This window comes from Protopterus annectens, chromosome 3.part1 (assembly GCF_019279795.1).
Source record: "Protopterus annectens isolate FY-2018-M chromosome 3.part1, PAN1.0, whole genome shotgun sequence".
Classification (NCBI taxonomy): Eukaryota; Metazoa; Chordata; order Ceratodontiformes; family Protopteridae; genus Protopterus; species Protopterus annectens.
Window position 1 is genome coordinate 160,807,741 of NC_056732.1, and position 27,868 is coordinate 160,835,608.

A 27,868-nucleotide genomic window follows, 5' to 3' on the forward strand; every position below is an offset into this window, starting at 1 on the left:
TTAAATTTTTTATACACTATCCCCAAACCTGATCCAGCAGCTATACCTTTAGTTGATCCCACTACTGCTAATCACAGTTAATTCCACCCTTTCTCTTTCTGATAAGAATGGGAAAATTGATTGAGGTATGAAAAAAACATTATACTTGTGTGACTTTAATTGTTTTTATTTTGAATTGTTAGTCATATGTTTCTTCTTGAGGAAAAATCTGCTTTAAATAACTTGGTTTTTTTTTTTTTCCATTTCACAGGTCACTACTCATTGTTTGAAGTCTGTTTATATATGACTATGCTGATATTTCTTCCAGGGTCTATGGCCACTGGTACTGTTTTGAGAAGTTTGCATGTCAGCATTCTCAGAACCTCCAAAATATTAAAAATGAGATTTTAAGTCCTTCCTTGGATAGAGATCGTGTTTTGCATGTCTGCTGCTGGGTAGATCTAAACCTGTGAAAGGGGCAAGTTGGTCCAGGAAAGCTGTTTTTCAGCCTTCCATTTCTACATTGTCCAAGAGTTGTTCTATCTCCTTATCCAGTTTTTGGCAAAATAAGTAAATAACTAAACAAACAGCCTCAATAAAATACATGTAAACAGACCAAGTGACTTACAAAATGTTGGATGACTGATGAGACCTTAGATGATGAAAACTGTCTTTAATATTTGCACTGTGAGTTGCACATTTTTAAATAAACATCTTTATTGAATTATCACTTGTGACATGTGCAATCTTACATCTACATAAATGGAAACAAACCACATAGACATTTTCATTTGCAAACATGCATCACTTGTAATCTTTTATACAATCAGTCATACAATTACATGACTCATTCAATTTCTGCCTTCACTTAAACCTCATTCTTCCTCCGAAGTATTATTCTCTATGTATTGTTTCCACAATTCCCTTTTTTTATGTAATTTGCTGCTTCCATTTTCTAAACATCCCACTTCCATTTTGTATCTTTATCATACTTACTACGACTAATATTGTTAGTTTGGACTTGGGTTTCCATTTTCTAGGAATTACTTTTTTTGCAGCCACCATAATTTATCTCAGCAAGGCCTTCCTCTATGTCTAGGCAATTCTGATTGTGTATCACAGTTAAAAAAAAAATGTCCTTAGTTTCTTCAAGTTGCTCATCCAGTATTTCAGACTGATTAGTCTGTAGGGAATTTTTAGTCTCCCAACTCATTTAATTCCCAAAAAATATGTTCCCAATTACCTCATTCTTTCCCATCACACTTGCATTGTTTGCAGTCTACCTGATGAAAAATTCTTTGGAGTCTGCTTGAGGTATAAAAATACATACGGAAACATTTCCAAGGAAAGAGCCTAAATCCTCTAGACTTTATTGAATATTTGGAAGCTATATATATATATATATATATATATATATATATATATATATATATATTTCTCTCCTGCTGTTTCTTTGGGAATTGCTTATCCAGTCTGTCTTCTCAAGGCATTCTAACCTCCTCTGATTCCTGTAGTTGTCATGCAGTATTTTATATGTCCCACGAATTATCCCTTTTTTAACAACAGCAGCTTTTCTAGATTCTGCCAAAAACTCTGCTATTGCTGGGCTTTCACTTAGGATCATTTTCTTTGCCTATACTCATCGATCCTTGATAGGTAAGACAATCTCTAGCCTCCAGTCCAATCAATTGCTGGCCTCTTCCCAGTCTGTTACCTTTCCCCTTCTAATTATTTATTTAACATTTGCTTCCCAGGAAATTCTGACTTGGAACGAAGCCAGTTTGCAGCGGAGGCCTGTGGAGAAATGCTCCAGACGCATGTCTTTGTAATGTGAGAGGAAACCAGAGCACCCTTAGAAAACCCACACAGCTGCAGGGAGGCCATGCAGACTCTGCATAGAAGGCACCGCAGTTGAGAATTGAACCAGAAAACCCCTCTTAATTTGAGGCAACAACACAACCAATGCACCACCAGGTATTTGCTCCCAATACCTTGGTTCCTTTGCCATTTTTTCCAGTAAATCCCAGCCCCTTCTTTCCTATTCTCTGCACCCTTAATTGTAGTCATCCCTATTGGCAGAATCTCCTTTCTCAATTCCCATGTTGGCTTACTACTTAGAGTATTTTCTGCTGCTTTGTGTATATAATAATCTGTATGGTTATTGTTTCCGTCAAGGATCTGCATACAAAATCATAGCCTCTCTTTGTTGCTTGAGCTTCCCCACTATTTCATCATCATTCTTTTCCACTTTGAATTACTGATTTCTGCTTGCATTATGTATGGGGGCCTTAACTGTATAGCAGTGAAATACTCCTTCAAATCAGGTAATCTGTAACCAACTTGTTCTGTTGGTAGGATCATTTTTTCCTACTTCACTTTTGACGTTGTCTCCAGATAAATTTCTTCAGCTCTTTAATCTGATGTCCTTTTCATTCTTCCTCACTAATGGGTTAAGATCAGATCCTTGGATCAGACTCTGCCACATACAGATGTTCTTCATCTCACATTGCTGCAGTCATTACATATGGGGTAGTCCGCTGTCCCCCGGTCGGCCCGAATACCAAAGTATTAGGCTGACGTCGGTCATGGGCGCTCAGAACTGACATCAGAGCATCAGGGTATAAGAGCGCATGACCGACGTCATATCCTCTGTCTTTTTTGCCGCATGGTCCGATGCAGAAGCAGCATTGCAAGTGCCGTTCCGCGTTCTGAAATTTTCGTATTCTGAGTTTCAGACCGAATCCAAGTTGGGCTAAGTACCCAGTTGGGGAATATTTCTGTTTTTTCTTGCCTCAGTTATTTACCGGATGTCAGAAAAAGTGAATAATTGTATTTCTTGTGGGAAACAGATACCGCATAGGGATTATCACTCTCTTTGTATTCCTTGTTTGGGACCTGAGCACGACGTAGTCGGGTGTCGCTTTTGTGCTAAGTTTAATAAGCGCACCATCAAGCGTAGGTTAGATTGCGCTAGGCTTGTCTTCGGTAAGCGGTGTAATTATAATATGCCGTCGGATCCTCAGACGCCCGCTACCGCGAAGAAGCGCAAAGACAAGTCTTTAAAACCCAGACAGGATGACTCGTCCGTTCCGGACGCCGGCTCTTTAGGGACTACGGGGTAATCTGTGGATCCGGCCGAGGTTTCAGTTGAGTCTTAGGAGGAGACTTTGATTTTGCAAGATGTGGCCTCTCAGGAGGCAGGTCAGGCTGAGGGGGCCTCTCAGGTTACTGTTCTCCCTTCCTTACCCAAGGGGATTAGGCCTTCTCCTTCTGTTTCTAAGGCTTCTTCCAAAGGCAGGGCTAGTTTTCCTTTCCCTGGTGTCAGTCCTAGTTCTGCAGGTTCTGTGCCTAAAAAGCACATGCTTAAAATGGCAGAAGATTTAATTACTTTGATAAGAGGTCTCATAAATATCTGTATAAAAGTCCTAGGGCAGACCCAGAAGCTATTAGTCAGGGACCTAAGGGTGTCAGGGCTTCTGTTGTAAAGAATCCAGTTCCTATAGATAAAGAGGCTAGAGCTTTGGATAGATGGGGTAAAAAGGTGTATACCTCTTCTACTTTAGCAATGAGGGCTTTGAATTGCCAGTTTCATATGTTGAAGTATCAGAATTTCCTCCTTACTCAACTAAAAGCTAAAGTGGATGCTTTGGCAGAGGGCATTGAATGTAAGGAATTGCAGGATTTGGTACATGTCTCTGAACAGGTGGGTAAGCATTCTTTGCAGTGTGGTTTTGATGCTTTACAGGCTTCTTCAAGGGTGGCTGCCACTGGTTCAGTTCTTCGCAGGCACGCCTGGCTTAAGGATCAGAATTTGTCAGAGCATGTTAAAACTAGAATTTTGGATGCTCCTTTACAGTCAAGTTTTATTTGGTCCCCCTGTGGAGTCGGTCTTGAAAAAGATGGAAGACAAGGCTAAGTCTATGCAGACTGTTAAAGACTTCTTGCAGGTGCAGCCTCCAAAGTTTTAGTAGAAATTGGCCTACTTAAGGGGTGGACATATCCTTCTTCTGATTCTCAGTCTAGAGGTAGATCTAGACGTGGTAGGGGCAGAGCTCAGAGTACTTTCAGGCCTAGAACATGGAGTTCACCTGCACAATCTTCAGGTGAGGGCAGGGGCCAGTCCTTTCGTAAACAATTCCAATGACCTGCATTTTCAGCTGCCAGATTCTTCTTGCCTGTCAGCTCCTTTGGGAGGAAAGTTAGCACTCTTCAAGCAAAACTGGCTTTTAGTCACCCAGGACAAATGGGTATTGGACATTATAAACCGAGGCTACAAATTTTATTTCCTTACATTGCCTCCTTTCAAAGGTATGCCAGACGTTCCTCCTCAACAAAGGGTAGAGGCTTACAAGCAGATTTCTTTACTTCTTCAAATGGGAGCCATTCAGCCGGTCCCTCTGTCAGAAGTGGGCCTAGGATTTTATTCTCGCCTGTTTCTAGTACCAAAGAAAGGGAACACGTGGAGACCGATTTTGGATTTATCTATCCTCAACACATTCCTGGACATTCCAAAGTTCAAAATGTTGACGTTGCAACAGCTTTTACCTCTGTTGGGCAAAGATCACTGGATGGTAACTCTGGATCTCAAAGAGGCTTATCTTCATGTTCCTATCAGGCCCAGTTGCAGGAGGTACCTGCGTTTTCGGGCTGGGACTTTACATTATCAGTTCTCTGCATTGCCCTTTGGCTTATCTACTGCCCAGGGTGTTCACAAAGGTTCTGGCTCCAGTGATAGCCTTCTTCAGGTTGAGAGGAATACAAATTTATCCTTATTTGGACGATTGCCTGATTCTTGCTCAAGACAAGTACGAACTTCTTCATCATCTACAGTATGTGATGGCAGTGTTAAGGTGCCTAGGGTTTTCTGTGAACGAAACAAAGTCCAGTCTAGTACCCTCTCAGGAAATGTGCTTTCTGGGTGTGAGACTGAATACAGCTTCCCAGATGGCTTTTTTGACCCCGGACAAGCAAAAGAACCTTACTCTTTACTTCCATCAATTGTCTCTACGGTCCAGGCTGACTGCAAGGACAGTCCTTCAAGCCTTGGGGTTCATGGCATCTTGTATCCTGGTGCTTCCCAATGCCAAACTGCATATGAGGAAGCTCCAATGGTATCTCAAAAACGTATGGACACAACACTGCCAAGATCTGGACACTGTCATTCAAATAATACCTTGCATTCAAAAGGAATTTTTGTGGTGGGCTCAGGAATGTCACCTAAACAAGGGACTCTCTGTGACCCGACCAGAGGCGAGTCAGATTCTAACGACAGATGCCTCGGACAAGGCTTGGGGAGCACATCTCAATGGAAAATGGGTTCAAGACACGTGGCCTGCCAGACTTCAACATCTACATATCAACTTGAAGGAGATGTTAGCAGTCCAATTTGCATTGATGGCTTTCAAAGATTTACTTCACCCAGGGCAAGTGTTGATTCAAACAGACAACACAACTGTCATGTGGTACATCAACAAGCAAGGGGGAATGCATTCGTACCCTCTTTGCAGACAAGCGATGATTTTGTGGGAGACTGCTCTCAGTTTACACCTCAATCTTCAGGCAAGGTTTCTACCAGGAGCACAGAACTCCTTAGCAGATGTGTTGAGCAGACAGATAGTGGATCCCCACGAGTGGAAATTGGATCCTCATGTATTTCGAAGGTTGACAGTGTTATGGGGAACTCCAGACATAGATCTGTTCGCTTCTCCACTAAATTTCCAGTTGCCAAAGTTTTGCACAAAAATGTTTCATCCCACAGCTTGGAAGGTGGATGCTCTATCCTTCAGTTGGAGCAATCTTCACGTCTATGCCTTTCCACCTCTGCCTCTCCTCCCAAAGGTACTCTTGAAGGCCAGACAAGACAAGCCATCCATGATTCTGATAGCTCCAGATTGGCCTCGACAGCACTGGTACCCTCTGCTGAGAAGTTTAGTACAGGAGCCTCCATGGCCTTTGCCTTCGATTCCGCACCTTTTGTCACAGGAGGGCAATCATTTCCTCAATGTCAGGATTCAGTCCCTGCATCTAACAGCCTGGCACATTCTGTTCTAGACCCTGGAGGGTCTCAGCTTCCACAACAAGTTTTGAATGTTATTTTGGAGGCCAGAAGGCCTAGTACAAGGAAAGTTTACGCTGGTAAATGGAGGAGGTTTTTTGTTTGGAGCAAAGCAAAGGACTTTGATGTTTCCAAGCCTGATTTAAGTGTTTCTCTTCAATACCTTACAGATTTATTATACAAGGGTTTGTCTTTCTCCTCTATAAAGGTTCATGCTGCAGCCATTTCTGCTCACTATGACTGTGACCCTCCTTTGTTCTCTCATCCTTTGTTTAAGCAATTTCTTAGAGGGGCAAAGAACATAAGACCCCCGCGTAGAGCTCCTACTCCTGCCTGGGATCTCAATTTTGTGTTGGAAAAACTTACTTTACCTCCTTTTGAGCCTGCAGCTACTGCCGAATTGAAGTTTTTGTCCTGGAAGACTGCTTTTTTGTTGGCCATCACATCTGCTAGAAGGGTTTCTGAATTACAGGCCCTTATGGCAGTTGAACCCTTCCTAATTTTTCATAAGGACAGGGTATCTTTACGTACTAATCCTACTTTTATGCCTAAGGTGGTTTCTAGTGTGGCCTTGAATCAAACTATTCATTTGCCTACTTTTTATGCAGATCCCCAAAATAAAGGGGAGAAGATTTTGCACACTTTGGATATTCACAGGCAGTTGCGTTATTATTTGAGCAGAACTAAAGGGTTCAGACAGTCTCAGCAGTTGTTTGTTTCTTTTTCCTTGGGTTCTCAGGGAAAGCCTGTTTCTAAACAAACTATTTCTAAGTGGATTGGTTTTTGCATTGCTTTCTGTTATTCCCATCATGGTAAGGAGATTCCGGCTGGAATCAGGCCTCATTCCACTAGGGCTACTGCTACCTCTACAGCCTTTTTAAGGGGGGTGGCTACTAAAGATATTTTGGAAGCAGCTACTTGGAGTTCAGTGCATACTTTTTCTAAACATTACCACCTTCCTCTTTATTCTAAATCTAGGGCTGGATTCGCCACTGCAATATTACAGGGCATTTTGGCAGCTCCCAATGCTTTATGATTTTGCCAGCCTCCCTTTACCTCTGCTTTGGGATTCTACCCATAAGTTATGACTGCAGCAATGTGAGATGAAGAACATAGTACAGTTTTGTACCTACCATAAATGTAGATGTTCGAAGATCCACATTGCTGCAGTCCAATTAACCCTCCCTCCTTCCCCTCTGTAGTTTGGAGTGGTGGTATGATTTGGGTTGTAGCTGTGATTTGTACATATTTTGCTTTTGGGAAGTATTCTGTTTTTGGCTGTGGGCTTTCTTTTTAGGGCCTTCTGACATCTGGGGCAAGAAAAGACTGAGGATATGACGTCGGTCATGCGCTCTTATACCCTGACGCTCTGATGTCAGTTCTGAGCGCCCATGACCGACGTCAGCCTAATACTTTGGTATTCGGGCCGACCGAGGGACAGCGGACTACCCCATATGTAAGGACTGCAGCAATGTGGATCTTCGAACATCTACATTTATGGTAGGTACAAAACTGTACTTTCTTGAGCTCCTTCTCTACCCATAATGCCCTATTTCCATCCCCATTGCCTATGATCTCATTTTCCACCCCCATGGTTATATGCAGGTTCCACACTTGAGCAATGTAAGGAAATTTATTTTGTATTATCTACTAAAATTCTGTAATTTTCTTCTCTAATCCTTAGAAATTTTTCTTGCATCCTCTCTCTTAGTGGTCGCTGGCGTTAGGGATTTCTTAGACTTTGTGAATCTCCTTTCTACTAAGTACTTGTTAGTCTTCGTACCATTGTTTGTACCTTTTATTATCGGATTTTAAAGGCATTTTCTTTAAATACCATAGTTAGTACTTTTATCTTTCCCTTTCCTTTACAGCCTGTTTCTAATTACCTTTTTTTTTTGTTAATTTTTTGCCTAATTACTATACCCTTATTTTTTTGTGTGTGTAAAAAAAAGTGTTCTCCATTCCCTGTAGTTATGTCTGAGAAACCAAAAGGATTTAAAAAGTGCACCTCTTGTAGGCATAAGATCCCTAATTCTGATGCCTACAAGAAGTGCATGTATTGTCTGGGACTAGATTATCTCAACATGGCCTGTGCAGTATCCTCTACTTCTAATCCAAGAGCGTTGGCTGATAGGTGAAATAAGCTTATCCTCAAAGGCTTACTTCCTGCTACTTTTGGGCCTCAAAACCCCTCTTAGACTCCAAAATATATTTATTTGGATTCCTGGAAAAGGTCGCCGAAGTCCCCAAGGGCTTCCTTGCAATCTATGGGAAAGGTTACAAAAAATCTCTGATCTGACCTGTTTGGATCCTAAACCTCTTGACCTTTGCTCTGATCCAAAGGCTTCTACGGATCCAAAAGAGTTGGCTCCTATAGTGATGCGTCTTTTTGCCTTGTACTTTTTCAGATGCTAAGCCTTTGGATCTTTGAGCCAGTACATCTCACATGAACCGTTCTCCAGAATACACAGTTACGCCTATTTCTCCTTCCCTTCCCATGCAATTATTCCAAACTCTGAAGAAACATTCTCTGCCCCCTTCCACAGTGTCCTCTAGGTTTTCCATAAGTCTGTCTGAGGTGGATGTCAATAGAATGATGAATAAATTCCTCAGATCTTGGATCTAAATGGGGGTTCTGCCAGCTCCATCCCCTGGTTAATCCATGAGTGTGCCTTCAAAACCCATTATTTCCCCCTCTCCAATCAGACACAAGATCAAAGATTTCCTAGAGGTTCAGTGTCTGATCCGAGGGAAGTTCCTTCCCCCACTCTGATTTCCTTGACTGGTTCTGCTCCCATACTCCTGGATCAGAGTTGGTCTTGGAGCCAAGATGTTGGCTCCAGGTCCAAGTGGTGTGGTTTGGCTCTGATTTTGTTAGATGCATACCTCTCTTTTGAAGCTTCAGTCCTGGACTATTCAGATTCAATTCTCCCCTTGAGGCTCTGATCTGGGGGTGGCCCCAACCTATCTTCTTCAGAAGATTTGGCTTCGAGGAGGTAGGAAAGGGTTTCCTCTGGTCTACTCAGTATTCAAGTTGGTAGCTTGGGCCTTCTGTCTCCATAGAGGACCGTTGTCTCTTGTTTCAGATCCTATCCCCCTTTCCCTCATTGACCAAGAGTTCTGAGTCCATCATACCTACTCCACAGGGGCAGCTAGTTCTTGTAAGTCTCCAGACAGTTCCACTAGAGGAAGTTCCCATTTCATAGGTTCATAGGTTGGTACTAGGCTATCAGCCCTAGGGCCTATACAAGCCTAGCCTTAACAATTCCCTGGCTATTTCTTCCCACATTATTTACTTTCTTGGACCCCTGTCTAGCAGGGCGACTGACGTGATCCCTGGGGTGAATTTCCTTTCTCCCATCCAATCGTCAAGGTTCCTCTTGAAGAGGTCCAAAGAGGCACTCTGCTTGACATGTATGGGCAATCTATTCCAGAGTCTGGGGAGTCTCTGGGTCAGGAACCTATCCCTCCAACATGTTTTGTTTATTGTGATGACAAGGTTTAGATCCCTGGAGCGTGTAGCTCTGAGGGACTGGGATTTCTTTAAGTGTAGCATGTCCAACAGCTCTGGGTTTGACATGGCCTTGTATGTTAAGCAGAGATCGCCTCTGAGTAGACGATATGTGACAGAGTATAGCTGGAGTTTTTAAGGCGGTCAGCGTTGGGCATCTGCTTTAGGCCTGTGATTCTTTTAGTGAGGTATTTCTGAGGCCTTTCCAGTTGTTGCAGATGTCTTGAGAGGTACATACCAAATGGGGTGTTGTATTCTATAATGGGTCTAATGAGGGATGAGTACAGTGGGACAATGACCTCCGTTTTTCTGGATGAAAAGCCCTTCATGATGAGGTGTGCCACATAGAAGGATTTCCTGACTGTTGTGGCGATGTGGTTATCGAAGGTGAGACCACTGTCCACCTGTGTCCCTAAGTCTCTTATCACACTTTCTGTGTTTAGTGTATTGCCACCTATATGGTAATTCATGGATGCATGTTTTTTCCCAAAGGGAATAACAATACATTTCTTGGCATTGAGCTTGAGCCCATGGCTCTGGCACCAAGCATCTGTTTCTGTAAGGCCCTTTTGTAGAGTATCCACATCATTTGGGGATTCAATAATGGCTCCCAGTTTGCAGTCATCTGCAAACTTTGTTAGCCAGAGTCCCTTAGTGTTGACCTGTACTTCAGAGAAGTAGATGCCAAACAAGAGCGGCCCCAGGACTGAACCCTGAGGTACTCCACTTGTCACTTGTCTGGAGCTGGATTTGGAGTCGCCTACTTTTACAGTGTGGGTTCTATCAGTAAGCCATTTAGCAACCCATTGGGTGACATAGGGATTAATGCCCGACTTAGTAAGTTTATCTATGATTCCAGAGTGGGGGATGGTGTCAAAGGCCTTGGCAAGGTCTAGATAGGCTGTGTGGACCACCTTACCCTTGTCCATGGCTCTGGAGACTGATTCAAAGAAGTCAATCAACTTCAGGAGACAAGATCGGCCCTTCACAAACCCAAACTGGGTGGGGTCCAGTGTTTGAAGGTTGCCAATGTCTTTGTTTATAAGTTCCATGATAATACGCTCCATGGCCTTGCAGATAAGGCTTGTCAGACTGATGGGACGGTAGTTTCCGGGATCCAAGGTGGATCCCCCCTTGTGGATTGGGATAACTGTAGCTCTGCGCCACTCAGTGGGCACGAAACCTGAGGTGAAGCTATGATTAAACATGACACTTAGGTGAGGTGCCAGTTCATATTGTAGTTCATGTAGTACACAGCCCGGGATGTCATCTGGTCCCATGGATGCTGTATTCTTGGCTTTAGAGAGTGCGTTTTGTACCTGTGTGGCCGTTATTACTGGAATTTGGCAATCTTCCGGTATTGAGATGGGCCATTTAGGGGGTGAGAGTGGGGTGAAGTTGGCACTGAATCGATCTGCCAGGATATTGGCAATATCCTTGGATCAGTATATTTAATGCCATTCTGTTTTAGCTCAGAGCAGATCTGAGCATTGCCATTTAGATTCTTGACATAATTATAGAATGCTTTGTGGTTGTCTTTGGAATCTTTGGCAATTTTATTTTCGTAACTAGCTTTGGAGGATTTTATGAGGCATCTCAGTTTCTTACTGAGGCTAGTAAGGGAGTTTTTTGCATCCTGGGATTTTCCTCTTTTCTGCAAAAGTTTCTTCCTTTTGTTGTAAAGTTTGTTTATGGCAGGGGACCACCAGATTGGCTTCCTTTTTTTGGAGGAGAGCATTTTGGTTCTATTTGGGATGGCACGATTCATGCATGAGTGGATGTGCTCGTACAGTGCCATAGTGTAGGATTCAGCAGTTGAACCTTCAGTTCCCGTCTGCATGGGTGTCATGAAGTTTGTCACTTCTGACTTGAGTAGCATGAAGTTGGCTTTGGAGAAGTTTTTTATGGTGGTTTCTTTACTGGGGGTTGGGGGTGGGATGTGGATGTTAAGGGTGATTAGCTTATGGTCAGACCTGACTAACGAGGGGGTGACCATAGGTATGGAGCATTGATTTCCCATGTTGGTAATGACCAGGTCTAGGATATTGGAGCCCCTTGTGGGACTATGGATTAGTTGATCCAGGGCGTTGGAATTTATGAATTCCAAGAACCGTTGCGCAAAGGTGTTGGGACATGAGTAGTTTTCCCAGTTAATGGCAGGGTAGTTAAAATCACCCAGTATTAGGGTGTTTGGTTCTTTCTTAATATTTTCCAGTATGTTTAGAAAGGTGTAGTGAGAATCTTGGGGTATGGTGGGGTATCTGTAGCAAGCTACAATTTGGATTGCAGTCTTACCTAGTGTTAGTTGCACTTGGAGAATTTCAGATGCATTGTGTTGGCCAACTAGCCTGGTGGTATGAATATCCTTGGTGAATATTGATACTCCTCCACCTTTAGTGTTTCCGTCCTGGTTTGGTGGCCGAAAAGTGTGGTAAGAGTTGTAGCCTGGTATTGCAGGGGTGCTCTCTGGAGCCTTGAACCAGGTCTCAGTTACTGCACAGATATCGATGTTCTCCATTTTTAGGAGTGCCTCGAGAGAGTGCATTTTGAGGTTTAGACTTCTAGCATTGAGTAGCATTACCTTCAGATTTTGCATGCTTGTACCCGTTATGGTGGTGGTTTTGTCCTTTGAAGTTTGCCTAAAAAAGGCACTATAGGGGTGGCAAGAGCCTTAGCCAGTAACCTGAATCCCAGGGGCGACAGGTGCAGACCATCTCTGTCAATCATGTCATCCCAGGCAGACAGATACTGGATCCCCTTTGAATGACACCATAAGCTTAGCCAATTGTTGAAGTCAATCATTTTATCCTTATATTGTGGTATCATTCTGGGCGAAGGCAGGATGCTACTCAGGGCTAGGGTCATACCTGCCTGGGCCACATGATCCGAGAGCTCTTCCATGTCTCGTTTCATGTAGTCCAGGGAGGTACGTCTCAAGTCATTCACTCCAACATGGACAATAACAGAGTCATATTTGTACTTGTTGTGGAGTGACTTGAGTGCATGCGTTATGTGGCATATCCTGGCACCCGACAGGCAGCTGACTGTAATTTTCTCCTTATTCAACCTGGTGAGAGGGACATCAGTGTGCCGGACTATAGAGTCACCTATGACTAAAGTGTTAGGTACATTGCCTTGCCTTAGGGGCTGTTGCTGGGTGGCACACTGGTGTTGTGAACTATGTGACACATTGATTGTGATTGGTGTTTGTTTGCGTTTCAGCTTCAGAGGTCTTTGTTGCTTGGGCAGGTTACAGTTAAGGGCCTCTGCATATGTGGATTTAGTGTTGCTATATGTGGGTGTTGATGGTGCGGGTTTAGAAGGGCTATGTGTTGCTTGAGGTGTAGTGTGGGTGTTAACCTTCTCCTCTTGACTGTTTAGCACAATCTTGGGTGGAGAGAGCTCTGATACTTCTTCTGATATTTCTCCTGAACATCCCACAGAGGAGGTCCCTCAGAAGAGGACGTATAAGAGAAGAGACACACACTCCCCAGTGAAGTCCATCTCAGAAGTCACCAATTTTGATGAGGGAGAAGGATCCCCCAAATCGCTACCTGATATCTCCTTTGGAGATATCCTAGAAATCCTTAAGCAGAAAGATGGCTGGCCATCCCAAACTTCTCCTCCTGAAGAATCCGTGTTCGTGGAGGCTGTTGGTGCTGGGTCATTTGCATCTTGGGTGACCTCCCCCATTGGGCGAACTTATTGACCTGGTTTCTCACTGGGCCTAAAGGGAACTGGACACTGTTGAGACCATCCCCAAGTGCCCGTACAAGTTTATGGCCCTTCCTTTGGATCGCCTCACTATAGAAAAGGAGTTAACTATTGATGTGATGGTGGTCATTAAGAAAGAGGTGGCAGAGCTATTCTGTCCTTCCGCTGAACAGATTTGGAAAGAGAGTGTTTGCCTCATCTAACTTTGCTCTGGTGTCACTTAATTATCTGGCGCATTTTACTAAGCTGCAGAGAGATTTGAGTAAAGAACTATAAAATATTCTCTGAGTCCATGTCTTTTGCAGATTTCAGAAGGACTTCCATTCTGCTGGTCACTCTTTTGTCTATTTCAAATGCTTTGATGAGCTTACTCTCATAAAGCTCACTGTATCTAATGAGCATTTGGTTCAGGTATTGCCATAAGGAGACACTCCTGTATGCAGCTGTTGCAACTTTGCAGAGCCCTTTAAGACATCCCTAATTAATACCCGATTTCATGGCACTTCATTGCTTGGGCTGTCAGTTAAAGATATGCTTACTCCCCCGCGAAAAAGATGGAAAAACCCTGTCTGCTGTAGGAATCAAGTTCTCTCTCTCTCCATGAACCTTTTCTAGAAACCAAAGTGGTGGTAAGAAGATGTGGTTCCGTAAATCTCTGGGACCTTTCCAGGATTTGCTTGGGGATAATTTCTCCAGAGACAGAGGAGGAAATTTTAATGGCAGATGTCACCCAAGAGGCAGAAGAGGCCCGCAGAACCAGGGCTTTAGAGAATCCTTCTCTGACAGAGACTATTAGTGCTCCTGAAGCACTGCCTGACTGTCCAGCTCTGAAGGCAGTCAGTGTTCAGTTCTTTTTGCACCAGAACACCTGGACAAATACCACAACAGAAGTATGGGTTTTGAAAATATTATCCAGAGATTACTACATGCCCTTTTCCCCAGGAGGAAATTTCCCGACATTCCACCCAGTCAGAGGAAGGAAGCAGCAGAAGAAATACAAAAGCTGCTTGAAAGAGTCATCCAGAAGGTCCCACTCGAAAAATAGTATTTGGAACTTACTCATCCTTTTTAGTGCCAAAGAAAACAGGGTCCTCAGACCCATTTTCAATCTAAGTACTCTGAACCAGTATGTGAAGAAAGCAAAGTTCCGAATGGTCATGATTCAGTCCATCCTGCTTTTTTTGGACGAGGATGACTGGATTGACCTTCAGGATGCATACTATCATATAAAAATAAACAGATGATCCATAAGGCGTCTTCACTTTCGGATGGGAGCCAATTATTACCAATTCAGAGCTCTCTCCTTTGCACTCACCACAGCCCCCACGGTATTTACCGAATGCCTAGTAGTAGTACAGCTCACTTGAGGCTTAAAGGACTTCAGGTGTTTCCATATCTAGATGATTGGCTCCTCTCTGCAGACTAAACCTTGCTTTGTACCTGAAGTGGCTTCGGAAAATAACATCAACCAATCCATTAATTTACAAGTCTTTTTTCCAAATGTCTCTAATAAGGGGGAGTACATGGCTACATCTCCTTGATGTGCACAGACAATTACTTTTTTGTGTTAGTAAAACTAAACAGTTTAGGTCAGATCAGCTTTTCATATCCTTTTCCTCAAATAGGCATAGGTCAGTCAGTCTCTAAAATTACCCTAGCTAAGTGGTTACAGACTGCATTTCATTGATTTACTCATAAAGGTTTAGTTTTCCCAGGACCTCCCCGAGTTCATTCAAATTGATACTTGGCTACTACTACGGCCTTTTGGTCAAGGACCTCTATTGACATTTGTGCAGCAACCACATGGTCCAAGGCTCATACCTTTGTTTCGCATTACAAGTTGGACATCATATCCAGAAATAGAGGCTCCTTTGGTTTGGCATTGCTCCGGAATATTCTTCCATAAAGGCCATCCCAGGTCTATGTAGCTGGGGACTCTGTCCCATTAGTGAGGAAGAATGAAAAGGACATCAGATTTATGAATGTACTTACAATAACTAGGCATCTGTGTTGTCCATTTTCATTCTCCACCTTCCCTCCCGTCCCCATTCCTTTTTCCTTCTGTAAGAACCTATTGGACTATGTTCAGAACCCACTGTTCCAGGTTTGAGCCCTGTCTTTATTTCCATCTATCCTTTCTGTCTTGAGTAATGGGAGATTAGGCAACAAACTCAATCTGAGGCAGTGGAGATGGAATAGAACATTATAGGTAGAGGGAGGAGCTCAAGAGCTGGATCTGAAGTCTAGTGTATGCGGCCGAGGTCAGATCTGAACTCGGTGAGGAAGAATGAAAATGGACAACAGAGATGCCTAGTTATGGTGTGTATAATTTATAATTCCTATTCATGTGAATTACACATCTAGAGAGATATCCAGTATTTGTATTGCTAATTATACAATTAAAACATATGTTTTCATATTTCTTTTAATATCGCAATCAACATGGCCTTGTAGAAGAATTTCTTGTATGAAAGACTGTTTGGTTAACAAAAATATTCTAACAATAGATGCATAGATTGTATAGTTTTCAAGATACAAACATGTTTGTGAAAGTTTAGGAAAAAGCTAATGTGGGACTTGTATACATTACAATGTATTACAGTATTTATGGAAAAGACTATGAATGTATTGACTGTGTCATTGTAAAGAATACTTCTTAATGATAACATTGCTGTTTGTACAGTTTTAATAACCTTTATTGCTCACAAAATATATCTTGTATCTTATGCTTTTTTAACTTTATTTTTCATAAAATGCTCTGTAATGCAAGATGTGTATAGGCTGCTAGAGATGTGACATTCCACACCATGTAGGTATTAATAAGTTAAGAAATTTCAAGGAGTTTCCAGAGAGAAGTTTGGAACCTTGCAAAACCAAGGACAGTCCTAGTCAGGAGACCCCCTCACACCCTGCCCCCTTTTTTCTTTCAGAAATTGTGAATCTCCATTTCCCTCTTTGGCAACAGATTGTTTCAGACAAATGGGTTCTGAAAATCATTCATTAGGGTCACAGAAGGCACTGCGTGGAAATTCTCCCTTTCCAGGGGGTCATTCCTCATCTTCTGGGTCAGCCTCTTTTGTTCCACATATTTTCATCACATGCTGTCCCAAGGAGTGATAGAATCACTTCTCTTTCCCATGTGAGGAAGGGTTTTTATTCAAGGATGTTCCTAGTGCCAAAGAAAGTGAATGCTTGGAGACCAGTTCTGGATCTTTCTTTCATAAACTAAACTTTTCTTTCATAAACTCTCAGCTACTTAACTGACTGCCAACAGGCATTTAGGGTAGAGAGTTCTTTTTGCCACTTATTACGGGCATGAGTAGGAATACCCCAAGGCTCAATTCTTGGTCCATTGCTCTTAACCATATTCACCAACAGGCTCAGCAGAGCCACCCAGCATGCAATCCTCTTTCAGTATGCAGATGACTCCTGCCTCATATGTTCAGCTCTCCCCATACCAGTACTCCCACCAACAACCCAACAATCTTTCCAAGACGTTGAAAAATACTTCTTAGACTCTCAACTCATACACAGTCCAAATAAAACAAAGCTTATGCTCTTCAGTAATAGCAAAGTTCCTGATAATTATCTCCCTTCACCATCTGCTTAGCCAAGAAAGCTAACATTTAACCTGTCCAGCACACCAAACTCCGTGGAGTTACAACTGACAACTTAAATTTGACAAACACTTCACTCTATTAAAAAGGTCCACATTAAGCTATGCTCTCACTATACAGTGTCAAGCCATACTTAAACGAAGCCACTAGATAGCTAGAACCTGTCTACTCTCTACCCTTCTATATGCCTCACAAATATCAACTAATCTCAGAAAATCAGATTTAAACAAACTGGAGTCCTGCTATAACAAAATTGAAATATTTGCTAACAACCCCCCTTACAGATTACATGACTGCACATCACTTCATAAACTAAATTGGATTGAACTACCCATTCTCAGCTAACTAACTCATTCATTCCATCTTCCACCATCCAGACGACTGTCCAGCACTCAAGAGCTTAGTGCAGCCCTACTCAAACACCAGGCCACTAAGATCCTCAAAACAAACTACTTCTCAAAGTAACTAAATTTAATAATTGTTGCAGTAACTCTCTATTTTCCCAGCAAATATCTAAGTCCTGGAATTCCATGCCCCAGACAATACTAAATTCTTGCAACACATCCAGATTTATACTACTGCTTAAGGAACACCCAACCAAAAACTGGCTTTCCTCCTGCACTAATCCAGGCTGATCGTTCTGTCCTTCCTTATTCTAACAACCAAAATATATCTTTCCTTACTGAATTATAACATGCAAACTATTCCCCTCTCATGGAATTCCAGTTTTTCTCTGCCTCTCTCAAACTCATTACTGCTCCTATTTTTATCCACCTATCTGAAGCTTTCTACAGTTTCATCATATTCCCTCCTCCTTGTACTTCACCTCAATATTGCCTTCGCTATCACTGTTTAGAACAAGTAACACTAGCTTAGCTATCACTGTTTAGAACAAGTAACACTAGCTTAGCTATCACTGTTTAGAACAAGTAACACTAGCATAGCAACAATCAGCCATATTCTTGTTCATATACCGTACATGTATCTTATAAATTATTTACCACCAATACCATGATATTGATCTACTGATCAGTCATTCCTCTATGATGGCACAAGCTATTTCATGCTAGTTTGTTAGCTTTCCTCTTTTTTCCACTTTTCTCTCAATTTGTATTGTTTATGTATAAACTATGTACTACCTATATTTACCAAAGTTATGTATTCTTGATTGTTCTCGATTTCTTGTATTGCTTGTAATGGAGCTTTCCTCCCTGGGCCTGTAAAAGGTCCACTGACCCAGTCAGACATCGCCGGTAAGCAAATGTAAAATAAATAAACCTGTCTGTGATGGTGCCCAAATTCAAAATGTCACTTCACAGCTATTACCTCTTCCTTCTCTCTCAAATTTGATGGTGACACTAGACTTAACAAATGCTTTTCATCACATCTGAATTCATCCGGACTTAAGACTTCTCCTAAGGTTGTGTGTGACTGGATCGCATCAGTTCTCTTCCTTACCCTTTGGACTATCCATTGCACCAAGAGTGTTCACAAAGTGTCTAGCTCCAGTTATAGCTCATTGCAAGCTACATAGTTCCACATTTTTCCCTATTTAGAGGACTTGATTATCTTTGCAATGTTTATTTTAAGCGGCTGGAATCTACCTTAGGTGTCAGATCTCTTGTATAAGTTGGGATTCCAAGAGAACATTCAAAAGTCTTTCTTGACTCCTTCACACAGGATTGTATTCCTATGATGTCAGATACCTTTGTTCAAAGAGCTTTCCTTCACAGGGAAAAAATTAGATCTTTATTCAGATCTATTTCTAAGATTTTTCACTTCAGTATCTGTCACTGTGAGGGAATACTTCAAGATTTGGGGTCTCCTCAAGAGAAAGTATCTGAAATATCTTTGGTCCCAGCATTAACACCCTTTATCTTTTCAAATCCCAGTGCTGGAGTTTGTCCGAAGATAAGTCCTCTGTTGGAGACAACAGGTATCCTTAAATGCAGGTGTCCCCTTTCCCTCCCTGATCCAAAGCAGTCCGTCACCACAGATGTTTTGGACTTTGCTTGAGGTACAGTTTCAGGCGGGATAAAAGTGCAGGGGCAAAGGGCAGGTGTAAGCACATAAATATCAAGGAGATGCTTACCTTGATCAAGACACTGTTTGTGTGAGAGAAAGCACCAGTAAGCCGTATCCACCTTGAAAAAGTATTTAATGAATTTCACAGCAAGCAAAGTAAAGCACAGCACGCACTAATGCTGAAACCACTACCAGTTCATTTTCGTCTCCAACTTCATCAGAAAATGCTGACAATCCAAACCCCTCCCCATTTATACCCTTGCACATTAACAATTAACCATTTTACAATCATGTGACAGTTACAACTTTAACTCTTTCTTGAGCAGGAATAAAAAAACATCCTTACTGAATAAAAAGTTATCCTGTTTTTATATTGAATAAAAATTTCTTTTAAAACATGTAATGACTAAATAATTAAATAGAATAAAATAATAAATATGTAAACAGTTTGTTCAGCAGAGTGCATATAGAATTCATAACATTCATAACTTTGCTGCCCTTAGTTTCAAGACTGGCTAGGGGAGACCATGTCATTCAAACCGTGCCACTTGTTGGCTTCCCCCTTACAGACTAACCATGTTAGCTTGGGATATAGCTTCACAGCACACACACACTCCACAGGCATCCTACTTTCTTTCAGAGCAAAATTGTGCAACAGACAAGCTGAGAAGGACCAGGGCAAACCCTCAGGCTTGGAAACTAGATCAAGGGGTCTTCCAAAATTTGATCCATCAGTGGGGAATTTCTCAAGTTGATGTATTTACCTCCTCTCTCTGAACAATCAGCTGGCAGGATTAATGCTGTAGGACTTCATGCAAGAAGGTCTAGAAGACCAATTCCTTTTCCTTTCTTTGGACAGGAATTTTCATGTATGCTTTTCCACTGATATCCAGGGTACTTTTGAAAATTCAGAAGGAATCCCCCAAGATCATTGTGGTGGCTCCCTTCTGGCCCAGACAGCTGTGGTTCTTCCATCTTTTAGAAGTGGCCAGGGGCAGTTACCACAAGCTTCCTCACAGACTGGATCTAGTCACAAAATAACAGGCATGTTTGATACACCCAGACATCAATCATCTGCATTTGACTGCTTGGATGATGGTGTCTTGATTCCTTTTTGGTACCTGTTTACTGAGGACGCGTAGCAGGTACTAATGGAGGCAAGAAAGCCTGCTACCGTAAAATCTTATATTAGCAAACGGAAAATGTATTTTAGTTGGTGCCATCAGCATAACCAACCCACATTTGGGACTAGTGTTTCTCTGAGTTTACAATATTTGTGTGCGTTACTGTTTTTTGGCCTGCCTTAATCCTACATCAGGATTCATTTATTGACCATTTCAATGTCTGTCCATGTATTATCTTTCAGTGTTTTATCATGTTCGATGTTTTCAATAGGGTTATTGCATAAGTGACCGCCACGAAAACCAGTCTCTCTTCCTTTGGGATCTAGTGTTAGATAAGCAAAAATGCTGTGTTTGAACCAGCTCATCTATCTGACTTGAGATTCTCACATGGAAAACTATTTTACTGATTGCTCTGATCTCTGCAAGAAGAGCATCTGAGCTGCAAGCTGTTATGGTGAATCAGCTCCCTCTCATTTTCCACAGAGACTGATGTTCTTTGAGAACTAATCCTTTTATTCCTAAAGTGATATCTGAATTTACTTTAAGCCAAACTAAGTACCTCCCTATTTTCTTTCTTGAAAATACAAATGAGGGAGAAAGGATTCTGCATGCCTTAGATGTCCACAGACATCTTTGGTACTATCTTGACAGAACAAAATCTTTCAGAGGATATGATCATTTGTACATTTCTTAGAAAGGTAAAAAGGGACAATATGTCAAAACAGACTATGTCCAAATATTTGTCTCAGGCTGTTGCCTTTTGTTCTCACCACAACAAAACTATTTCAGACAGGGTTAGGACCCCTCTACCAGAACCTTGGCTTCATCTATAGCTATTAAGAAAAAGGTTGGCTACTAGAAGCAGCAACTTTGTCCTCTGCACATACTTTCACAAAATTCTGAAACCTTGATTCCTTCTGTAGATCTAGATCAGGCTTTATTAGGACCACTCTCCAGGGACTGCTGACCCTTCCCTATCTACCTCCTAAATATTATAACTTAGGGTGATCTAGCCATATAAATGAGGCTTCCGTAACTATGTTTCAATATGATGAACATAGTTGATTGGTGCTGCAGTAGCTTATCCTCCTCCTTTCATGATCATGCCAGGGTGTGCATATATATGTATATATATTTTTACTCCTAGCCATGTCCTTTCAGGGCTCAGTCTCCCTCTCTTATTTAGCATGAAAGCTCTGAAGAGCTTTTCACTGAAACCTTATGCATCTCAGGTTGAGATGCCTAACTATTTGCATGGAAAGTGCCCTGAAGTTTTGAAAGCTGGCCAGCTGTTATATCCTTGGCAGCAGTGATCACTGTAGCAGCTGCTGTTATGATACGTTTACATACACAACTGTACTTTTTAGATATTTGTAAATCCTGAACTTTACCTCCCCTGTAGGAGTATGTATAGAGTTCTGCAGAACGGAATGAGAGTTGGTCTTTGGAGGTGGGAGGTGTGCATAATGGTTAAGGTCTTCACCTAATGGATGCAACATCCAGGGTTTGATTCTGACCTTTGGGCTAATTCGGTAGGATTAGCATCGCTATTCAGGGCAATTAGCTTACCAATCACCTATGTACTTTTAACTTAATTTTGCCTTTGTGCAAATGTGTTGAAATCTATATGTGCATTCAAAACATTTTCAGATTTACCATTAATTTCTCTGTTAAACAGTCATGTGGAATTTCAAGTTCCTGAAGGTATCTAGGAAACCTTGAGGTATGAGAAATTGCCTTCTATAAAGAGAACTCACTTCAGTAGTCATAGGTGTTGGTTACTAGGCTATCATCCCAGGAACCATTTTAAGACTAGGCAAGCTTACCCCAAATTTACCAAAATATTGCTCATGTGTTAATACTCCAAGAAATTTTATGGTTATCATACAGGCTTGTACACATCAAGCATTCACAGGGTGCCCTTGTCCAGTAGGGACATAGGTGCCAAACCTGGGGTAAGGTTGTTTCCCATCCAGTGGCCCAAATTGCATGTGAATAGTGTTGACTGAGATTTGCTCCATATGGATAGGAAGCTTGTTCCAGAGATGGGGTAATCTCAGAGACGTACCAGTCCCTCATCATCTTCTGTTTGTCACCAAAGAGGTTTAGGTCTTTAAAACAGGTATTTCTGGTGCAGTTTGTTTTGCGGATGTGCAACAAATCCATCAGTATGGGATCATAGGATGCTTTTTGGTCTAGGTTGCAATGTTTTGGAGACTGAGTTCAGGGCTAGGGCTTTGAGCTGGCCCACATAAGACTTGTTCAGTCCATGTACTCTTTTTGTGAGGAACCTCTGGTCTCTCAAGCTGTTTTAACTATGTGGTCAACTGCATGCTGATACATGCTCAGTTATTGGTCTTATGAGAACTGATTACAGTGAAACAATAATATCATTGGACCTGGATGTCATGCCCTTACTTGTAAGTTGTGCAAAATAAAATGATTTTCTCATCACAGTAGAATTTCCTTTTTTTCTATATAATTCACTCCTGCCCCTTTTCTAAAGATCTCACTTCCTGTTCTTTTCTCTTTCAAAATATTCACCACTTCATGTATAGTTGGTTTAGATTTTGAAGGGTTATTTTTGTCTGTAGGAGATTCAGTGACCACACCTAGTTTGCAGTCATCTGTAATCTTGGTCAGCCAGATGCCCTTGATGATAAGCTTAACTTAAGTGAATTAGATGCCAAAAAGGAGAGGCCCCCAGCACCACTTCCTGTGGAAATCTGCAAGAGACTGGTGGATGTCATACTCAAGGTTATTTGCTGTACTCATCTTTTCAGCAAACAGGAAGGGCAAATAAGTGAATATTTTATTTGTGTATGTATAATTTGCTGCACCAGTTAAGTTCCACATGTATACCTTTAAAACAGTTGCAGTGGTGTAGGCGGGATGGGTTTTCTTTGAATGATTGACATTTGATCAAACGATTGCAAGCATAAGTAACTGATAAACCACCCACATGTTAAAATAAGCATTTTTGTTTTGGAAAAGGGGAAAGATCCCTTCATGTGTACAATAGTTAGGGTCAGGAGAAACTTCCCAATACAATACACAGTTGTCTGTCAACCACTGGTATCCTGAAACGCCTGTGTGTTAGCTATATGACTTGAGTATGAATTCAACCTATGGTGCTTAAGCAGTTAAAATCTAATCAAATAGCTTTCAGTCTGTCTGTGGATTGGACTGCTAGATCTATATCAAAAACAGTTTTGATTATGCAGTACAATGCATAATGAAATTCATTGTAAGAACAGCCATATTAAGTTAAAGAAAGAGGTAATACAAAACTGTGTGAAGAGCTCTTGTCTCAACCTGCAATGTGATGTTAAGATCTTTGCTGTTTACATAATATCCTCAAGTAGTCCACTAGGTACTGTCAAGTGTTAGAATTGTTTTATAGCTTTATAAGAAGTTTTCAGACTTGGAAAGTCAACTGATCCCACAGCCATTTCCATTAGCCAAGACATGTAAATATTGGAATGTAGATCGGTATGCAGTACTCATTACATGATTATTTTGATGATCTAATTTAGTATCAGTCAACTTTAACTGTCTATTGCAGTGTAATACCCTGTATTTAGATGCTGCTAGCTTTGTTAGGTTCAAACATTCCTCCTTTTCTGTCGTGTTGGCCATTTCCAGGTCATTTTCTAGTATCACTATCTGAATGTTGGCTGTAATAACCTTAGTGTCTCCTCACAAGACATTGATCTGTGTGTGATTAGCAGTAATAATCTTTATATTTATGACATCACTGTGTATTGTGGAGTAAAAAAGTTGTTAAAGTGGGGAACCCAAATATTACACTTCCCTACAGAAGGAATATTGTGCTGTATTGTATATAGTTTGCTGAAGTTTAGTTCAGTCTTGTGATTTCTTTCATTGAGCACCCTCCTTGTTGCCTTGTCACAGGATCTGCCATACTAATTGGTGTCCATTTCCTGAGTGTGATAGTTGTCAAAGTAGTACTTTTTTGTTTTTGTGGCAGTCATTTGTTTTTAATCCTTGTTCAGCATTTCAGGAGCTTTAATGAACCAATTCGAAAAAGAAGGAGATATATTTTGTTACACAAGGGCTGTTTGTTACTGAAGTACTGACATAGAGCATGGCAGTTAATATAAAAACAGATCAAATGAAGTTAAACTGGTGTACATCATGTCAGCAAGAAAATTGTTTAACTGGTTTGTGCGTGTCCCTCATACTTCCAGCTTGTCGATGCTGTGTTCTGTACTGTGGAATACTTGGTGTGTAGCACAAAACTTATAATAACTGTCTTTGCTACACTTAGACATTCAGGAAAACAAAACAGCGAGTGGTTCCTTCAGAAAGATTCAGAAGGGGAGACCGCATCTCTTATCAACTGGCCCTCCAGGTATCCTTGCGTGTGGTTCTGTCTGTCTAATACTCCAACCATTTCTGCTGCCATCTGTCCCTGTGATTTTAACATAACAGTCCACTATCTCAGTTAACATCAGAACACATGGGCAGTGCACCCACAAATTAAATTGTGTGTACATACTGTGCAAGTTTTTGTTTTTCATTTTTACTGGATGCAGTTGCTAATAAACTAATAGGTAGCTAGAGTTTGGTTAAAATTAACTAAAGCAGTCTAACCTTTTTTTACAGATTTACAGTATGTCTGAAAATACTTAAGGACAACAGTACAATTGCTGTTATATTCACTTCCTTCTAACAGCTTCTTTCCATAATGTGTAAAATAGTAATTTGTGTGCTTGATCACCACGTTTGTTGTCTTTCTGTTGAATTTAGTTCTGTTTGTTTTTGAAGAATGTGCTTAAAATTGAATCAACTGGTTCTTTCATTTTTAAGGATTTAAGAGTTTGCCTAATTGTTATAGTGGAAGACTTTAAAAAAAGTTTCCTTTATTGGATTTTTTACGGCAATTGTTAAATTTTATTTCATGCTAAAATTTTACATTAAGAAGGTATCTCACATTGTTCTTCATATTGATAATTGTTGCCGTAGCTTTAGCTATATGGGTTATATTCTACATATAAATATAAGCTTGGCCATCTTACAAAGCTCCAGGGCATCTTCCACATGTCCAAACCAAGTTGCATGTATGGGGGGGGGGGCAAAAAAAAAAGTTTGGTTTCTAAGCTCTTCAGAGGTTTCCTGCCAACATGGAGAGATTCTGTATGGGCTTTAAAGGATTGATTGTCTGCAAACAGTGTTCTGTTGCTGGGCAAATAAGTTCCCTTCATGAGGAACCTTCCAGAATACCTTTGCAGTTTAAAAAATTGCTATGTAGGGCTATGAAAAACTATATTTTTTCTTGACTGCCTTGTTACGTTTATGTACTTTTAAATGGCAGAGCAGTTTTTACTTTTGTGGTAAAATTTATTTAAAACTACTTTTTCTGTGGAAAAATATTTAAACATTTCCCACAGGCCCAGAAAGTTAAAATAGTGCTTTTTACTATCTGTACATTTTTTTATGAGGTAAAAGTAATGTTTTTGATACTTACCTGTTTTGCTGACTTGATGCTATGCTTCTTTATTAAATAAGTGCCATTTTCTGCTTAACCATAGAACAAACAACCAGTCCCTTGATCAGACCTTCTGGTCTGAGGAAGCTTGCTATTGTAAGCATACGAAAAGCACTTAAGTATCTGTTTTGACCACTATATTTTTTCTTTTTAACAGTTAGTTTGTTTGGTATGTTTAATAATGATCAGACCTTCTGTCAGCCATAAAAAGAAAAAGTTAACTAAGCTTTTGCCATAACAGCAGGCTGGTAATTTGACACAACCTCAGTTGGGGACTCTGCTGTGGCTCCTCAAACCACTCATCTTTTTCCTCAGATCCCTCTGGTGGAGGCCATACAGCCAGTCACCATGGATCAGAGGTTAGTCATGTACTTTGTGGCTGTTGAGGTCAGCTCAGTGGGCAAGGGAGAGACACTTTTGTCAGTCATGGGAGAAGGAACAGAGAATGTGCCCCTGCCTAAATAGAATGTAGTAGCCATCCTTGGGGAAGCTGTTAGCAATACTAGGTCTGTTTGCCCTTACTTTCCTGTCAGAGAGAGACAAAAGCTAAATATACAAGTTCTCCTGGGTCAGTTTTTCTGAACATGAGTAATTTATTGGGCTTGACACAGGGTTTTGTGCAGGCCTTTCTTGTAAAGTGGCTCCTGGTTAAAAAGTATTTTACCTTCCCTGAAGAGGTTCAAGATATGGAATGTGAAGGAAAAGATCTTTTTTTTTTTTTTTTTTTTTATCCTCTGGTTTCTGATTCAGATACTGAAGAGAATGATATCTGAATCACCCTGTGAAAAATTAAACTTTTCTGAGACTATTTCCAGAGTAAGCCAGTGTTTTCAGTGGAAGAACACTTGAGGTTTCTCAGTCCCTTAGAAAATACTATATTGCTACAACTGGACTTTCCAGAACCTTCACCTCATTCCCCCAGTTATCTGTTGTGATGTGTCCCCACACACCAGGCCAATAATCAAAAAGCCTGAATCCTTACCACTGACACTGGAGAGGGATGGGCACTTGGAATATAAATGGATACACTCAGTATTTCCAGACACAGACCTGTCTGCATCAAGCACAATTTCCCTTAAAAGCACACAGACACACACATTTGGGAAAGGCTGGCATAGATTACCTGCTCTACCAACAGCGTTGCCCAGACTATAAGGTAGATTCACTGCCACCAGCCAGTTACTATAAGGCTCTTAAAACGGTATCCAGCTATGTTGAATGAAGTTAATATTAATACACATGGTAATGTTGACCAAACAAACCTCCAACAATTCATGCAGGTAAGGCCAGGTGCAAGGCAAAAAAGACCAATTAACATACACCAACACACGAGCCAACACTCCTCACACTATGGTGAATAAACAATTAATAAATAGCAAAATTCCTTATTAAGTAAATATAACTTTATTCTGCCATAACAGCATACCAGTTTTGGCTCAATTAGCCTTCATCAGTGCTGCAAGGCTTTCAGGAATGGCCAGAGTTATCACCAAATAAATATGTCCAAATACTCTCAGATATTAAATATTTTCTAAAAAGGACCAGCCGCAATGAAAAGTTTAAATATATTTAATAATAGAAGAACAAGATAATACTAAATATATATTTATAGTGAACCACAGAGTTCCAATCACAGGGAACATTGAAAATAACACTGATGGACAGACTCATACAAATAAAGAAAAACTCTCTCTAAACTAAGCTTCTCTGTATTCCATAAAACACCACAAAAGTTCACTATTCCAGAAAACCAAAACTGAAGAAACACCACTGGAATAGTCAAAGAAAGGTAGACCAAAAGTTAGCGTAAACTTGTGTTTATTACTGGCTTTCATCAGAGACTTTTTCAGAAAAAACAGATACATTAACTCACTTAACAATACAGGTTCAAATAATCAGAATGAACCAATAAAAATGCACTTTAATTATAACATCATTAAAATCAATTAAGGTAAAAATACAGAAAAAATTACCAATAACTCTGGTATTGTAAGTTTCTATTTGTAAATTTGTCCTTACGATGTATTCGACTGGCAAACCTATTCAAGCACAAATCTCATTCTAAATTAACATCTAAAAAATTGACTTTCAACCCCACATCTCCAAGAGTGAATTTCAAAAACTCAGAGTCCTGATTTAAGGCTCCTACAAACTCATGGACTCTATCTAAATTGCCTTCTATTACAAAAATTAAGTTGTCCACGAATCTTTTGTAAAAATAAACCTGGAACTGGTTGAAAAAACTATACAAAATTTGATACTCTCACCAACCCATTACCATATTGGCAAAAAAGAGGGACCCCATCACTGCCCCCTTAATCGGCCTATAAA

The 27,868-nt window shown here is 40.9% G+C and overlaps 1 protein-coding gene across 9 annotated transcripts in view; it reads left to right on the forward strand.

The window, feature by feature from the left end:
- The window catches only part of SVIL (supervillin), a gene marked incomplete in the record, with an annotated part of 2,930,183 nt that overhangs the window by 1,048,388 nt on the left and 1,853,927 nt on the right, over nucleotides 1-27,868 (forward strand). For 7 of the 9 annotated variants that reach the window (XM_044066681.1, XM_044066680.1, XM_044066686.1 and 4 more), the window contains 1 exon segment: nucleotides 24,317-24,400. In XM_044066681.1, coding sequence (XP_043922616.1) covers nucleotides 24,317-24,400 — 84 coding nt within the window. 9 annotated transcript variants of the gene reach the window in all.